The sequence below is a fragment of the Orcinus orca genome, chromosome 17 (genome assembly GCF_937001465.1).
Source record: "Orcinus orca chromosome 17, mOrcOrc1.1, whole genome shotgun sequence".
NCBI lineage: Eukaryota > Metazoa > Chordata > Mammalia > Artiodactyla > Delphinidae > Orcinus > Orcinus orca.
The window spans coordinates 79,017,792-79,034,957 of record NC_064575.1 but is presented as its reverse complement, the minus strand read 5'-3'; the positions used below and the strand labels follow the sequence as shown (position 1 = coordinate 79,034,957).

Here is a 17,166-nt window from a genome sequence, read left to right as displayed (position 1 = left end):
GAAAAATTTTTCAGACTTAATCAGACCAGGTGGAAGTTGCCTGAATTCAAACTAAATAATTCATGCAATTTATATTTTAAATATTTCATATGACTTAGTGTTTTCCTTATCAGCTTCTAATCGTGCTTATTTTTTCCCCAACTCAATGTTTTTGAATGTTTCGTTTCTGATTTATAAAAAGTTAATGTTTTCTAGAAAAATAAATGTTTTCTTCTCTTCAGGATTGTAGGACATCTTGGAGAGAGTAAGGTCAGTAGAAATGAGACAATGGTACAGAAATACAAAAAAACATTCAAGGAACCAAAAGTAAATCAATTAGATATTATAAAATCTTTCTAATATTAACAATATGGGTAGTTTTGAGAACATGAAGAATAAATTTCATTTATTCATAATCTTGCTAACTTAAATCCAAAATTTGTATTTTCTCTTGGGCTTTCTTGAATACAAGTTCATGTTTCAAAATGGCAGACTAGAACATGGATGAACAGTTTCAAACACTGCTGCAGCACGTATGTGGTATTCAATGAATGGCAATCATAACAGGGTTAGCAATGAATTTAATTTAAAAACTACTATCATTGAAAGGAATTAGTGTATATCTCACATAGGCTTGTATGGCCAACACAGCCAGGCTTTACGGTGCCAGAAGGCAAATTTAAAAAACTGGCCAGAAAATCCAGTTCGACTAACTCGCAAGCATCAACGCAGTGTCTGGCTGAATTCTGGAGGCTAAGTAAATGGGCCACTGGGTTGAAAGTTAAATAAGAAAAGCAAGTACAAGTTCTTTCTCACACTGAAATGGCCACCTGGACAACAGCTCCAACCGAGTGGCCACAGAACACTGTTCTCTTATAACTGCTGCCCCTTGAACTGACATTGCTGTTTCCCCAGACAGTATTCTCAAAGTGTGGTTTCCACATCAGCATCACCTGGGAACTTGTCAGAAATCAGAAATACTATGGGTAAGACCCAGAACTGTGTTTTAAGAAGCTCTCCAGGTGGCTCTTATGCACAGTAACATTTGAGAACCTCTCCAGTTTTCTTCTCAGAGCTCAATGCTTGAACACGTGAAGGGCAGGGGAAAGACAGAGGGACTGAGGGTACACACTCATGACACTCTTCCCAGCCCTCTCTCAAGTGTTCTAGTTCCAGCAACACCGGTCATCCAGATATTATCTCCCACTCTCCATCACTCTGTATAAAAAGGCAATTTTGAGACCTTGATGGCTCACAGTATGGGTGTTATGTGATTTTCAACCCTGGCTACTGGGGCTGTCTTGCCAGGACCCACTCTCCGAGAAATCCCAGATTTGTGCTCCGCTGAAGGACCTGATATCATATATTTTAGCATCACACCAATGAATCTAATGTACACCTGAGGTTAAGAACCACTGGCCCAAAAGGGAAAAGGGGACTTGTATTTGTTAGAAAAGGGAATAGAACTTTTTCTTAATCCCAATTTTTTTTTTTTAGATTTGAGATTTTAAAATCTCAAAAGTGCTATGTGCTTATTTTAGGGGAAAGGGAAGAATATGCTTTTCTCCACAGTGAGCTAGAGGGGAGTTAGGCCTGGAAGAGAATAGGCAGTAACAGTGCCAGAGAAAACACATGACCTGGCATCTGCCATGTAGGGCACTTAAGGAAAAGACAGGGCACTCCCCATAAATATCCCTGGGATTTTACATAGGACGAACCCCCATCCCTTACTCTTCACTCCTTGACTTTGGTTCCTACTGTGCTAGACCTCTGGTCTCAAGCCATCAATATCTGCAGTTGGGAGAGTTCCTCTTCCCATTGCTTAGAACACTGGCAGGTAAGAGTCCTCAACACCTTCCACTGTCAGGACTGGACTTACAGGAAAACCTGAGAGATTCCAACTCCAGGGCTCGTGTCACCACCTAACATGGCCTTCTGTCTACGTGCTTAATACCTGAATGTGTTCACATCACTGATCTGATCACATTTCCAGACTTTTGGTTACAGACATATCTGTGATCAGGAATTCATAGTGCATTTTTAAGACTATGATAAATATCTGGCAGAAAAAGCATTACCTTAGGAGTTAAGATAGACCTTCGTATGAGTTTTAATTCTAACGCTAACTAGCCCCATAAGTTACTTAACCCATAAGCCTCTGCTTGTTTATGTAGTGTGGGTAACAATATCTACTTTATAAGCTGGTAGTGAAGAATATGAAAATACATGTAAAAACACCTGCAGAAGACCAGTACACAGTAGACACTAATTGTTTCCTTACTACCTGTCCTACAGTTAAGTATAAATGCCAATTTTACTTTATATAAATTAAAAAGTAGCTCAAATTTCTAATGTTGAGATTTTCATATTAGTTCATGGAATAACTTTTTAAATTGTGTGCCCTGCTCAGATAGGCCTCATTAAAGTATGTTTTATTTTCGGTTCCACATTTAAGAATCTTAAGACTTGTTTTAAGCATTACATGGTTACACATACTTTCACCACTAAGATCAACTGACAAAATTGCCCTTGGGTACTGATATGTTGTATTTTTCTCCGTAAACATGCTTCGTAGAGCCAGAGAACTCCCAGAAGATCGAGTTAGTGGAGAAGAGCACCTTTCCAAAAATTCTAGGGAACTGTCTTCATAGTCTGAATAGTCTGCAACATAAGATACATAGAGAAATATTAATAAAGTGTCAAGTAATCAAGAAGAGTCACTATAAAAATAATGAGAAAGTCATGTTTTATGATACATAAATAATCATGCCACCACTTTCTCTTCTCATCCATGAACAGCTAGATCATTATGCATCTGATGAACTAGGTTTGGCAAGGACACCTGGGACATACACCCCAGGCAGTATATACATAGCAGGGAGCACCATTTTCTAACTGGTACCCATAAACTCTTATTAAGTAGTCCAGAAGTGAAAAAGGATTACAGCTACATTTTCTCTTCATTATAATCACAGCTATGTCTGCAGTAAGATGTGCAAGATGGAAATTAACCTTTTTTTTTAAAGAGGTTCTCATGATGTCTAGCATGTCAATTATTATAGTGATAATTTGATCAATAAATTCTTCAGCAGAAAACCTCTGAACTAAATTAAATGGTCCTGAAAAAAATTAGTTCTGTCTTCCTCAGCTTAGAATGAGTCATGAAGATGGATAAGCAGAGTGGGGTGGGGAAGCAAAGACAGGAGAGGGTATGAGTCTAGGCACATGGGGAGGCCACAAAGCAGAATACCTGGCACATCTGACAAACTACAAGACCGTGGTTGGAGCACACTGAGTGAGGGAGATGAGCAATGAGGCTGGAGTGACACCAGCCAGATCAGGTTAAAGTTTTTTTTTGTTTTTAAGTTTTATCCTGAAAGCAACAGAAAGTCAAAGTTTGTAAGGGGAAGCAAGATGTGACACACATCCAGTTCCATTTTTCATCTGTGGAATGGAGGAAGGAGTCCAGGGAGCACAAGTAGGCGGTGGGGACACAGTTCAGAGGCAGTGGCCTGGGTTGGGAGGCAGCTGAGGTGACATTTGAGAGGCAGACGCAGTCACCTGTGGACTGGAGATGGAAGGCTGAGATGCTACCTTCCAGGACGATTTCCAGGTTTCTGCTTGAACAACTAGGTGTTGAAACTGGCATTCTGAGATGGAGCTGAAGTGTAAATGGGAGATGGAGAAATCAGAGGAGAAATGCAGATTCAGAGGAGGGCTTTTTAAAGATGGGAGATCCTACACACTGTCCATATAAATCTAAAAATCCGGGGATGGGGAGGCAGGCAGTGAGAAATGCCAGGATTTTAAGAAGAGAAAGATAGACAGTCTCTTCACTGTAGTAGAGGCAAAGGAGAAGACTGATATATTCAGGTAAGTATGTGGATGTGGTGGATAAGAGATGCGCAAGTGCTCATCCGATGGCTTCTATTTCCTCAACTGAGTATGAGGCAAAGGATGTAAACTGATGCAGATTAGGGAATAAATAAGAGGTAGAAAAAGCTGAAGAAAGGTAGAGAGTGGAAAAGCAAGCTTACAAGAGAAGAGCAGTCCAATGCTGGTGTGTACTGAGTATCATCCATCAGAAGCTGGTAGTGTGGGAAGCAGAATAATGGTCCCCTAAAACGTCCAAAGCCTAATCCCCAGACTTGTGAATAGGCTGGGTTACATGGCAAAGGGGAATTAAGGTTGCTGATGGAATCAGGCTGGAAGTCAGCGGACCTTAAAATAAGAGATTATCCTGACTTATCTGGGTTGGCCTAATATCAACACAAGGGTCCCTAAAAGTAAAAGAGGGGGCAAAAGAGTCAGTGCCAGAGTGATGTAAAGTAAGAAAAGACTCGAGCCACCACTGCTGGCTTTGAAGATGTGAGCGGGACAAGGGCCAGGACACTTGGCAGCCTCTGGAGTCTGGAAAGGCAAGAAAACGGATTCTCCCCTAGAGCCTCCTGAAAGGAGTGCAGTCCTGACACCCTGATTTTAGCCCAGTGAGACCCATTTTGGACTTCTGACCTTCAGAACCTTAAGATAATCAATGTGTATTTTTAAGTCACTGTTATGTAGTTGTGACAGCAGCAATGGGAAACGAATATAGTGGTCATCGTAAATATCACAGCAGAGCTCACGTTTACCGAGAGCTCTCTATGTGCCAAACTGGACTCTAAGTGCTTTATGTGTACTAACTCGTAATCCTCACAACCATCCAATAAGGGAGCTACAACTGCTAGTGCTGTTTTACAAATGAAAAAAGAGGCAGAAAAGGTTAAGCTGCCCAAGAATACACAGCTATCAATGGCAAATCCAACATTTGAGCCCAGACAGCCTGACTACAGAAGCCTTACTCTTCAACAAAAAGCATCACTAGTGGATTTCAACATTTAACGTGTACACACACTGGAAGGCTTGTTCAAACCACTTCCTGGGCCTCACACCTGCGTCATTCAGCAGTGGGGCCACTCCCAGATGATGCTGGTGCTGTCAGCCCTACAGAGCCTTCTCTCATAGCCTCCCAGAAACTGCAGGGCTGCCAGCACCGTGTTACTCAAGCACAGGCGTGGAAATGTGAAGGGCACTGATTAAGCGCTAGCCAGGCACTGGGTTAAGTATCGATACTTCACGATTACCTTAAGGCATCCTAACAATAAATCTACATAGCAGAAACTATCGTTACCCTTTTACGAGTGAGGAAACTGAGGTTTATAGCATTTAAATAACTTGCCAAAGGTCACCCAAGCTCTAAGTGCTGCAAGCAGGATTTGAACCCACACACTCAGCTCTCAAAAGCTGCCCTTTCATCCATGACATGCTACAATGCCCTCTCAGCAAAAGTGAAAGCAGAAGTACTGGCTGAGTATAAAAATGGTAAAAATCTCAATTTGGTGTTAAAAATAGAACATAGCTGACATTTAATCTCTTTACGTTATATTAGCAACTGAACAAAATTTCTTAGCATTCTACACCCCTCCTGTATTCCCCGCTCCCACGCCCTCAGGCTATTATGAATAAAAGTCTACTGCTATGTTTCAGGGTTAGAGCAATGTAATCTTCTACATAAAGCTTCTCTAAATAGAATTTATTTTGTACTGCTTTTACCACACACAAAATACATCATACCTTTCCTAGTAGATATTTATGCATGCTTTTTACCACTCGTAACATATACGCTTGCTTACAAGTGCCTGGAAGGGAATCTTGGTTTTTACTATACGATACTTTGGATTCTCTTTGCATTTCTCATTCTAGTTCTTTTAAACCTCTGTATGCCTTCAGTTTTCTCATATTTACAGATACATGAAAGACAAAGAGATGGTGAGATGTGCTCAAAATAACAAAGCTAAAGACTGGCAAAGATGTCACTCTTAAATAGAATCCAACACGGCAATTTCTCACACACACAGATTGAACACAATGTTAGCTTTATATTATGGAAACTAATTCTGGTAATTGAAACATGTCAACCCACTCTTGAATGGGATAATTATAAAGAACTACTTAACTCAATTACTACTTTCCATAACTTCATTTAAACAGATAACTACTGACTTAGTATGCCAACAAACACAAGGAGGGAAGGATACACAGCCTAGTAAACAATCTTTAAGACACAGGAGGTAAGATTAACAACACAGCATGATGGTTGAAGTTAAAATTAAGACTCAGAAGCCAGACTGCCAGGGTTTCAATCTGCTTTTCTCCACTCACTAGCCATGTGAGCTTGGACAACTCTCTTCATCTCTCTGTTTTAGTTAACTGTTTATAAAATGGGGATAACAGGCCTCACCGTAAAAGGTTAATGCGGGGATTAAATGACCTAGTATATGTAAAATGCTTAGTGTTTGGCATATAAAAAGCACCAGCAGGATATGCAAAATCACACTGAGTGATGAAAAGAAAGATTTTTTTAAACTCCTTAATGGCAGTAATTGCAGACTAAAATACATATTCTATTAGGAACCTCACGTAGTAATAATGTGAATTCTTTAAAATTAAGATGTCTTTGAAATTTCAAAGTTACTTAAACCCCCCTATTTCCAGTTTAAAGAACACTCTTCTGATTTAATCATCTGGGGAAAAGTGTCACTTCCAAGATAAATGTAAATAGCCCAGAAAAAATTCTCCTCAAACGTAATAACTAATTGCAAAGACGTTGGTAATTACTCGACCCAACTCCTGCTGTGTATGAAGAGCAATGCTTCTGTACATCTTTAGTATTTACCAGGACTCTACTTTCAAAGTTAAGATTTTCACTTATAGATCTGATTTTAAAACATTTTTTAAAGGTTTATTTTTTTAATGGCTCTTTATAAATAGGGTTACCATAGGTAATGGTGGGTTACAATTCTGAGGTGCAAATTTTCTCTGTACTTTTTTCTCTAAGACTTATTAATCCTAATCCCTCTCTCCTTTCTTTCAAGTTACCACTTCCTGCATTCTCATAACTACCCCTCACTTTGCTACCAGGTATGGCCCACTTCTTACTTTGTTCTTTGTCAGCCCCTCCCTGTTATCTTTTCCCCACTTTCACAGGTGTTTTGGTACACAGGATTCTGCATCTGCTGCTGTAGTATTGGAAGAGAGCTGTTTGCCGATGCAACGTAAGGTGACTTAAAAACCTTGGCCCTTCCTCTCCTCACGCCTTGGTGTCTCTGTTGGAATACCCAAGGCAGCCAAATCCCCTCAGCCTCTGCTCAGCTGCGAGTACATCTGGCAGTCTGGTCTGCAGTGTGAAGCTTGTCATTTCTGCATTCCGATACATAATCACGGGAGGGCAGTCACTAAACAAGGGAATCTGTGGTTCATGGTTTCCATTTACAGAGCTCCAGAGCCTCCTAACGTTAGGTTCTCTCTAGTATGGATTCCATAGAGCTATCTGTGAAGGGGTGGGGTGGAGGAGAAAGGCTGAGGACCAGTGCAGACACAGAAGTGTCCAGAGATGTTCAAGACAATCTCTGGGAAGTGGTTTCAAGTTTTTCAATCCCATTTTCATCCCATATCTTTAAATTTACTTTGGTAGCTTTAGAGTTAGAAAATGTAGAAATTTCATATCCTGTGGAAAGATTAGATGTTATTTTTGGTCTATAGAGTTAAAATCTGAAGAATTTACCAAAAGTGACTACCAACTCCGAAATTACCTCGTTGGCTTTACAGTTTTTAAAACTGTTTTTTCTTTTAAGTGTTTGATGAATACGGGGAAGAAATGGGTATGACATAAAGCACATAAATACTACAAAAGACTTAGGTACTCATCATAAAATTTAAGAGGCTGTCACTGTCAGTTTTGAAGCTTCCTTTGTGCCACTTTCCAATTTGAACTAATAAATTTCCTTCGTCCACCTCAGAGGTAATCACTATCCTAAATTTCTATTCATCATTCTCTTGCTTTCATGCTTTTGCTACATACATTTGAATCTCTAAAAAATATACTGTTTAGTTTTACAAATTTTTGATCTTTACATAAATGAAATTATATTACTGTACATGTTTTCTTCAGTGACTTGATTTTTATTTATTTATTCTTCTTAGTTATCCATTTTATACATATTAGTGTATACATGTCAATCCCAATCTCCCAATTAATCCCACCACCACCACCACCCTGCTGCTTTCCCCCTTGGTGTCCATACGTTTGTCCTCTACATCTGTGTCTCAATTTCTGCCCTGCAAACCGGTTCATCTGTACCATTTTTCTAGGTTCCAAATATATGCGTTAATATACGATATTTGTTTTTCTCTTTCTGACTTACTTCACTCTGTATGACAGTCTCTAGATCCATCCATGTCTCTACAAATGACCCAATTTCATTCCTTTTTATGGCTGAGTAACACTCGATTGTGTATATGTACCACATCTTCTTTATCCATTTGTCTGGAGATGGGCATTTCGGTTGCTTCCACGACCTGGCTATTGTAAACAGTGCTGCAATGAACATTGGGGTGCATGTGCCTTTTTGAATTATGGTTTTCCCTGGGTATATGCCCAGTAGTGGGATTACTGGGTCATATGGTAATTCCATTTTTAGTTTTATAAGGAACCTCCATACTGTTCTCCATAGTGGCTGTATCAGCTTACATTCCCACCAACAGTGCAAGAGGGCTCCCTTTTCTCCACACCCTCTCCAGCATTTATTGTTTCTAGATTTTTTGATGATGGCCATTCTGACCGGCTTGAGGTGATATCTCATTGTAGTTTTGATTTGCATTTCTCTAATGATTAGTGATGTTGAGCAGCTTTTCATGTGCCTCTTGGCCATCTGTATGTCTTCTTTGGAGAAACGTCTAGTTAGGTCTTCTGCCCATTTTGGGATTGGGCTGTTTGTTTTTCTGATATTGAGCTGCATGACCAACTTGTGCATTTTGGAGATTAATCCTTTGTCTGTTGCTTCGTTTGCAAATATTTTCTCCCATTCTGAGGATTGTCTTTTCATCTTGTTTATAGTGTGCTTTGCTCTGCAAAAGCTTTTAAGTTTCATTAGGTCCCATTTGTTTGTTTTTTAGTTTATTTCCATTACTCTAGGAGGTGGATCAAAAAAGATCTTACTATGATTTATGTCAAAGAGTTTTCTTCCTATGTTTTCCCCTAAGAGTTTTATAGTGTCCAGTCTTACATTTAGGTCTCTAATCCATTTTGAGTTTACTTTTGTGTATGGTGTTAGGGAGTGTTCTAATTTCATTCTTTTACATGGAGCTGTCCAGTCTTCCCAGCACCACTTACTGAAGAGACTGTCTTTTCTCCATTGTATATTCTTGCCTCCTCTACCAAAGATAAGGTGACCAAATGTGTGTGGGTTTATCTCTGGGCTTTCTATCCTGTTCCATTGATCTATATTTCTGTTTTTGTGCCAGTACTAAACTGTCTTGATTACTGTAGCTTTGTAGTATAGTCTGAAGTCAGGGAGTCTGATTCCTCCAGTTCCGTTTTTTCCCTCAAGACTGCTTTGGCTATTCAGGATCTTCTGTGTCTCCATACAAATTTTAAGACGTTTTTGTTCTGGTTCTGTAAAAAATGCCATTGGTAATTTGATAGGAATTGCATTAAATCTGTAGATTGCTTTGGGTAATATAGTCATTTTCACAATATTGATTCTTCCAATCCAAGAACATGGTATATCTCTCCATCTGTTGGTATCATCTTTAATTTCATTCTTCAGTGTCTTATAGTTTTCTGCATACAGATCTTTGTCTCCATAGGTAGCTTTATTCCTAGGTGTTTTATTCTTTTTGTTGCAATGGTAAATGGGAGTGTTTCCTTAATTTCTCTTTCAGATTTTTCATCATTAGTGTATAGGAATGCAAGAGATTTCTGTGCATTAATTTTGTATCCACAAATTTACCAAATTCATTGATTACCTCTAGTAGTTTTCTGGTGGCATCTTTAGGATTCTCTATGTATAGTATCATGTCATTTGCAAACAGTGACAGTTTTACTTCTTCTTTTCCAGTTTGTATTGCTTTTCTTTTTCTTCTCTGACTGCCGTGGCTAGGACTTCCAAAACTATGTAGAATAATAGTGGTGAGACTGGACATCCTTGTCTTGTTCCTGATCTTAGAGGAAATGCTTTCAGTTTTCCACCACTGAGAACGATGTTTGCTGTGGGTCTGTCATATATGGCCTTTATTATGTTGAGGTAGGTTCCCTCTATGCCCACTTTCTGGAGAGGTTTTATCATAAATGGGTGTTGAATTCTGTCAAAAACTTTTTCTACATCTATTGAGATGATCATATGGTTTTCAATTCTTTAATACATTAATATGGTGTATCACATTGATTGATTTGCATATATTGAAGAATCCTTGCATCCCTGGGATAAATCCCACTTGATCATGGTGTATGATCCTTTTAATGTGTTGTTGGATTCTGTTTGCTAGTATTTTGTTGAGGATTTTTGCATCTGTATTCATCAGTGATACTGGTACTTTTTTTTTTTGTAGTATCTTTGTCTGGTTTTGGTATCAGGGTGATGGTGGCCTCACAGAATGAGTTTGGGAGTGTTCCTTCCTCTGCATTTTTTGGGAACAGTTTGAGAAGGATGGGTGTTAGCTCTTCTCTAAATGTTTGACAGAATTCGCCTGTGAAGCCATCTGGTCCTGGACTTTTGTTTGTTGGAAGATTTTAAATCACAGTTTCAACTTCATTACTTACGACTGGTCTGTTCATATTTTCTATTTCTTCCTGGTTCACTCTTGGAAGGTTATAACTTTCTAAGAATTTGTCCATTTCTTCCAGGTTGTCCATTTTATTGGCATAGAGTTGCTTGTAGTAGTCTCTTAGGATGCTTTGTATTCCTGCGGTGTCTGTTGTAACTTCTCCTTTTTCATTCTGATTTTATTGATTTGAGTCTTCTCCCTCTTTCTTGATGAGTCTGGCTAATGGTTTATCAATGTTGTTTATCTTCTCGAAGAACCAGCTTTTAATTTTATTGATCTTTGCTACTGTCTTCTTTGTTTCTATTTCATTAATTTCTGCTCTGATCTTTATGATTTCTTCCCTTCTGCTAACTTTGGGTTTTGTTTGCTCTTCTTTCTCTAGTTCCTTTAGGTGTAAGGTTAGATTGTTTATTTGAGATTTTTCTTGTTTCTTGAGGTAGGCTTGTAATGCTATAAACTTCCCTCTTAGAATGGCTTTTGCTGCATCCCATAGGTTTTGGATCGTTGTGTTTTCATTGTCATTTGTCTCTAGATATTTTTTGATTTCCTCTTTGATTCCTTCAGTGATCTCTTGGTTATTTACTAATGTATTGTTTAGCTTCCGTGTTTGTGGTTTTTACGGTTTTTTCCTTGTAATTGACTTCTAATCTCATAGTGCTGTGGTCAGAAAAGATGCTTCATATGATTTCAACTTTCTTAAATTTACTAAAACTTGATTTGTGACCCAAGATGTGATCTACCCTGGAGAATGTTCCATGTGCACTCGAGAAGAAAGTGTAATCTGCTGTTTTTGGATGGAATGTCCTATAAATATCAATTAAATCCATCTGGTCTATTGTGTTATTTAAAGCTTGTGTTTCCTTGTTAATTTTCTGCTTGGATGATCTGTCCATTGGTGTAAGTGATGTGTTAAAGTCCCCCACTATTATTATGTTACTGTCAATTTCCTCTTTTATAGCTGTTAGCAGTTGCCTTATGTATTGAGGTGCTCCTATGTTGGGTTCATATGTATTTATAATTGTTGTATCTTCTTGGATTGATCCCTTGATCATGATGTAGTGTCCTTCCTTGTCTCTTGTAACATTCGTTATTTTATAGTCTATTTTATCTGATAGGAGTATTGCTACTCCAGCTTTCTTTTGATTTCCATTTGCATGGAATCTTTTTCCATTCCCTCACTTTCAGTCTGTATGTTTCCCTAGGTCTGAAGTGGGTCTCTTTAGACAGCATATATATGGGTCTTGTTTCTGTATCCATTCAGTGAGCCTGTGTCTTTTGGTTGGAGCATTTAATCCATTCACGTTTAAGGTAATTATCGATATGCATGTTCCTATTACCATTTTCTTAATTGTTTTGGGTTTGTGTTTGCATGTTCTTTTCTTCTCTTGTGTTTCCCACTTAGAGAAGTTCCTTTAGCATTTGTTGTAGAGCTGGTTTGGTAGTGCTGAATTCTCTTAGCTTTTGGTTGTCTGTAAAGCTTTTGATTTCTCCATCGAATCTGAATGATATTCTTGCCAGGTAGAGTAATCTTGGTTGTGGGTTCTTCCCTTTCATCACTTTAAATATGTCATGCCAATCACTCCCTTCTGGCTTGTAGAGTTTCTGCTGAGAAATCAGCTGTTAACCTTATGGGAGTTCCCTTGTATGTTATTTGTTGTTTTTCTCTTGCTGCTTTCAATAATTTTTCTTTGTCTTTAATTTTTGCCAATTTGATTACTATGTGTCTCGGTGTGTTTCTCCTTGGGTTTATTCTGTATGGGACTCTCTGTGCTTCCTGGACTTGGGTGGCTATTTCCTTTCCCAAGTTTGGGAAGTTTTCAACTATAATCTCTTCAAATATTTTCTCTGGTCCTTTCTCTCTCTCTTCTCCTTCTGGGACCCCTATAATGCGAATGTTGTTGTGTTTAATGTTGTCCCAGAGTCTCTTAGGCTGTCTTCATTTCTTTTCATTCTTTTTTCTTTATTCTGTTCTGCAGCAGTGATTCTGTCTTCCAGGTCGTTTATCCATTCTTCTGCCTCAGTTATTCTGCTATTGACTCCTTCTAGTGAATTTTTCATTTCAGTTATTGTATTGTTCATCTCGGTTTGTTTGTTCTTTAATTCTTCTAAGTCTTTGTTAAACATTTCTTGCATCTTCTCACTCTTTGCCTCTATTCTTTTTCCAAGGTCCTGGATCATCTTCGTTATCATTATTCTGAATTCTTTTCCTGGAAGGTTGCCTATCTCCACTTCATGTAGTTGTTTTGTCTTGTTCCTTCATCTGGTACATAGCTCTCTGCCTTTTCATCTTGTCTATCTTTCTGTGAATGTGGTTTTTGTGCCACAGGCTGCAGGATTGTAGTTCTTCTTCCTTCTGCTGTCTGCCCTCTGGTGGATGAGGCTATCTAGGAGGCTTGTGCAAGTTTCCTGATGGGAGAGACTGGTGGTGGGTAGAGCTGGCTGTTGCTCTGGTGGGCAGAGCTCAGTAAAACTTTAATCTGCTTGTCTACTGATGGGTGGGGCTGGGTTCCCTCCCTGTTGGTTGTTCGGCCTGAGGTGACCCAACACTGGAACCTACCCAGGCTCTTTGATGGGGCTAATGGCGGACTCTGGGAGGAGTCACACCAAGGAGTACTTCCCAGAACTTCTGCTGCCACTGTCCTTGTCCTCACGGTGAGACACAGCCACCCCCCCCCCCGCCTCTGCAGGAGACCCTCCAACACCAGCAGGTAAGTCTGGTTCAGTCACCTATGGGGTCACTGCTCCTTCCTCTGGGTCCCGATGCGCACACTACTTTGTGTGTGCCCTCCAAGAGTGGAGTCTCTGTTTCCCCCAGTCCTGTCAAAGTCCTGCAATCAAATCCCACTAGCTTTCAAAGTCTGATTCTCTAGGAATTCCTCCTCCCGTTGCCGGACCCCCAGGTCGGGAAGCCTGATGTGGGGCTCAGAATCTTCACTCTGGTGGGTGGACTTCTGTGGTATAGGTGTTCTCCAGTTTGTGAGTCACCTACCCAGCAGTTATGGGATTTGATTTTATTGTGATTGCGCCCCTCCTACCGTCTCATTGTGGCTTCTCCTTTGTCTTTGGATGTGGGGCATCTTTTCTGGTGAGTTCCAGTGTCTTCCTGTCAATGACTGTTCAGCAGTTAGTTGTGACTCTGGTGCTCTCGCAAGAGGGAGTGTGAGCACATCCTTCTACTCTGCCATCTTGAACCAATTCAGTGACTTGATTTGTAGCTTAACCATTTTGTTGATGAGATTCCAGTGGGTATAATCCATTTATTTACATAGTGATACGGAGTCCACTGAATGGACAGGTGGACACCTGGGCCGATGCCAGTGCTGCTGTGAACATTCTTATATGTGTCTCCTGATATACCTACTGTGTGAGTTTTGTTAGGAATGTGAGGTCATGTGGTAAGCACATCGTCAACTCTACTCTCATCAGAAAAGCATCGCTGCTTTTCCATAGCAGTCGTACAGCTGTCTCCATCTCCTCAGCAACGTCTGACATCATCCACCTTGTAATTTCCACCCACGTGGCAGATAGGAAATAGATTTCACCAGGTTCTGAAAACTGCATTATGCAGCTGCTCATAAGAGTGAGCACTGTATTATATAATCATTTTTATCATTTTCAGGTTTCCACTTCTGTGAAATACCTGTTGAAACCTTTTGTCCATTTTCATACCGGGTTTTCTTTTCCTTTTTGATCTGTAAGGGTTTGAAATATATTTTGAATACTAATGCTTTGTCAGGTATTTGCATTGCCAGTATCTTCTTATGGTTTGTGCTGCATTTTCACCCTCTTTATAATGCTTGTGATGAACCAAAGTTCGTTTCAGTCTAGTCACATTTTCAACCTTTTTGTTTCGGGTTAGCATTTTTTGTTTAGAAATCTCTGCCCAAATATAATAAAGATGTTTTCCTATACTTCCAAAGTTCTATAATATTGTCTTTCACATACTAAGTCTTTAATCAACCTGGAATTGATTTTTGTGTACGGTGTAAGGTGGAGTCCATTTTCATTCTTCTTCACCATATGTATTATAAATTGTTCTAATACCAATTACTGAAAACTTCATCCCTTACCTGTTATACTAAGATGTCAGCTTTGAATAAACCAAGTTTTGAAATATGTATGAATCTGCTTTGGATTATCCTGTTCTTAATAAATCTATTCTTTCAAAATACCTCACTGCTGTAATAACTATAACTGAACAGTAATTCTTCTCCTTATTCTTCTTCAAGAGTGACTGTATTATTTTTGGCTCTTTACTCTTCCATATTAAGTTTTAGAATCAGCAATGAACCTATAGATTTATTTGAAGTGACATCAATAGCGAATCTACAACCCCACGAACATGAATTATTTCCCATTTGTTTAGGCCTTCTTCACATTTCTAAATAAAGTTTTATAATCTGCTAGTCACATTTTTTTTTCAAACATAAGTACACATGCATGTATCAAATGGTTTTTCTACATTTATCAAAACTGTAATGTTACTGTAGTGAATTTCATTAATTGATTTTCTAATGTCAAACCAACTCTGCATTCCAAACCTATGCAGTCATACTTTTAAATATACTGCTAGATTTAATTCCATAACATTTATTTATGTGTTTCACATCTTTGTCCATAAATAAGAAGAGCCCGTGATCGTCCTTTCCCATACCGTTCTCTTCTGATTTTGAGAGCAAAGTTATTTAAATCATCTAAAGTGAATTTGGAGTTGTATTAGTTTCCTAGGGCTGCCCCAACAAATTACCACAAATTTGGTGGACTGAAACAATAGAAATTTATTCTCTCTCAGTTCTGGGGGCCAGAAGTCCAAAATTAGGTCTCAGCAGGGCCACCTCCCTCTGACTTCTCAAGGGGCAAATTCTTCCTTGCCTCTTGCAGCTTTTGGTGGCTCAAGCTCCTTGGCTTGGAACTGCATCACTCCAAGCACTTCCTATGTGTTTGCACAGACTTCTCCCCTGTGTCTCAAATCCCCCTCTCCTTTCTCTTATAAGACACCAGTCATTGGCTTTAGGGTTCACTCCAAAACCCAGATGACCTCAATCCTAATTATATCAGCAAAGATCCTATTCCCAAATGCAGTCACATTCACAGGTATGGGGGTCAGGAGCTGGACACCTACTTGTGGGGGACATGATTCATCCCACTACAGGAGTGCGCCCTCTTTTTCTAAATTCTAAAATGATTTATGTAAGTTTGGAATAATCTGCTTCTTTAATGTTTGGTAGAACTTGACAGCAAAACTTGTTGGACCAGGATGTCTTTCTTTGTGAAAAGATTTTAAAATGCTGATTAAATTTCTTTCAAGGTTTGAAGACTATTCAGGTTTCTACCTTCCTGAATAAGTTTGGTTTCTGCCAATTGCCCATACCTTCAAATAACCTCTCAAGTTCACTGGCATAAAGTTGTTTACATTATCTTATTTTTATGTCTGGAGCATCTGTAGTTATGTTCTCTTTATTCTTAATATAGTTTATTTGTACATTTTGTCTTTTCTTTCTTAACAGCCTTCCCGGAGGTTTGTTGATCTTATTCGTTTTTTACAAAAAAATTAATTTTGGCATTGTTCATTTCTTCCTAGCATTTCTTTTTAACTTATTAATTTCTGCTCATATGTTCATTAATCATATTCACTTCTGCTTTTTTTGGACTTATTCTTTTCTAACTTCTTAAGCTCGAGACTTAGCTGACTTTCAGCCTTCTTTTCTAATATAAGCATGTACACCAATATATATTCTTCTTCTAAGTGCCATTTTAACTACATTCTCAAGTTTTGACATATATATAACATTTTCATCACCTGTCAGGTTCTTAACATCTTACTTTCCCTTTGGTACTGTGCTTTCATCCATAAATTATATAAAAATATTTTGCTTGATTTCTAAACATATGGGACTTTTTGTCTTTTCAATACTGATTTTAGTTAACTATAATATCTTTAAAATGTGTTGAGGTTTGCTTGAAGCTGCATCCCATGGTCAATTTTTTTTTTTTTTTTTTTTTGCGGTAAGCAGGCCTCTCTCACTGTTGTGGTCTCTCCCGTTGCGGAGCACAAGCTCTGGACGCGCAGGCTCAGCGGCCATGGCTCACGGGCCCAGCCGCTCCGCGGCATGTGGGATCTTCCCGGACCGGGGCACGAACCCACGTCCCCTGCATCGGCAGGCGGACTCCCAACCACTGCGCCACCAGGGAAGCCCCCCATGGTCAATTTTAATAAATGTTTGTGTCTGTTTGATAAAACTGTCTACTCTGCAGCTGCTGAGTTCAGTGTCCTGGACAGGTCTATTAGATCAACTGTGCAGCTGCCATCTTTCTTAGTATCCTTACAGATACTTTTGAGTTTTGTTAATTTATTAATTACTAAGAAAGATATGAGGATGTTACTCTTGTCATGAAATTCAGAAATTGTATGTCTAGAAAGATATAAAGTGAACTGAACCTTTATCATTATATGGTAACCTCCTATCTCCAGGAATGATTTTTGCTTTAATGACTATCTAAAAGGACATCCTTTAGAGACAGGCTATTGATAGAAAAATAATT

General features: G+C 39.0%; 1 protein-coding gene across 14 annotated transcripts in view; it reads right to left on the bottom strand.

Moving 5' to 3' along the window:
- The window catches only part of PHF20L1 (PHD finger protein 20 like 1), an 84,786-nt gene that overhangs the window by 19,016 nt on the left and 48,604 nt on the right, over positions 1–17,166 (bottom strand). For 13 of the 14 annotated variants that reach the window (XM_004265310.4, XM_049700321.1, XM_049700320.1 and 10 more), the window contains one exon: positions 2,476–2,640. The exons of the other annotated variant lie outside the window; for it this stretch is intronic. In XM_004265310.4, coding sequence (XP_004265358.1) covers positions 2,476–2,640 — 165 coding nt within the window. The remainder of the gene's footprint in view (positions 1–2,475; positions 2,641–17,166) is intronic. 14 annotated transcript variants of the gene reach the window in all.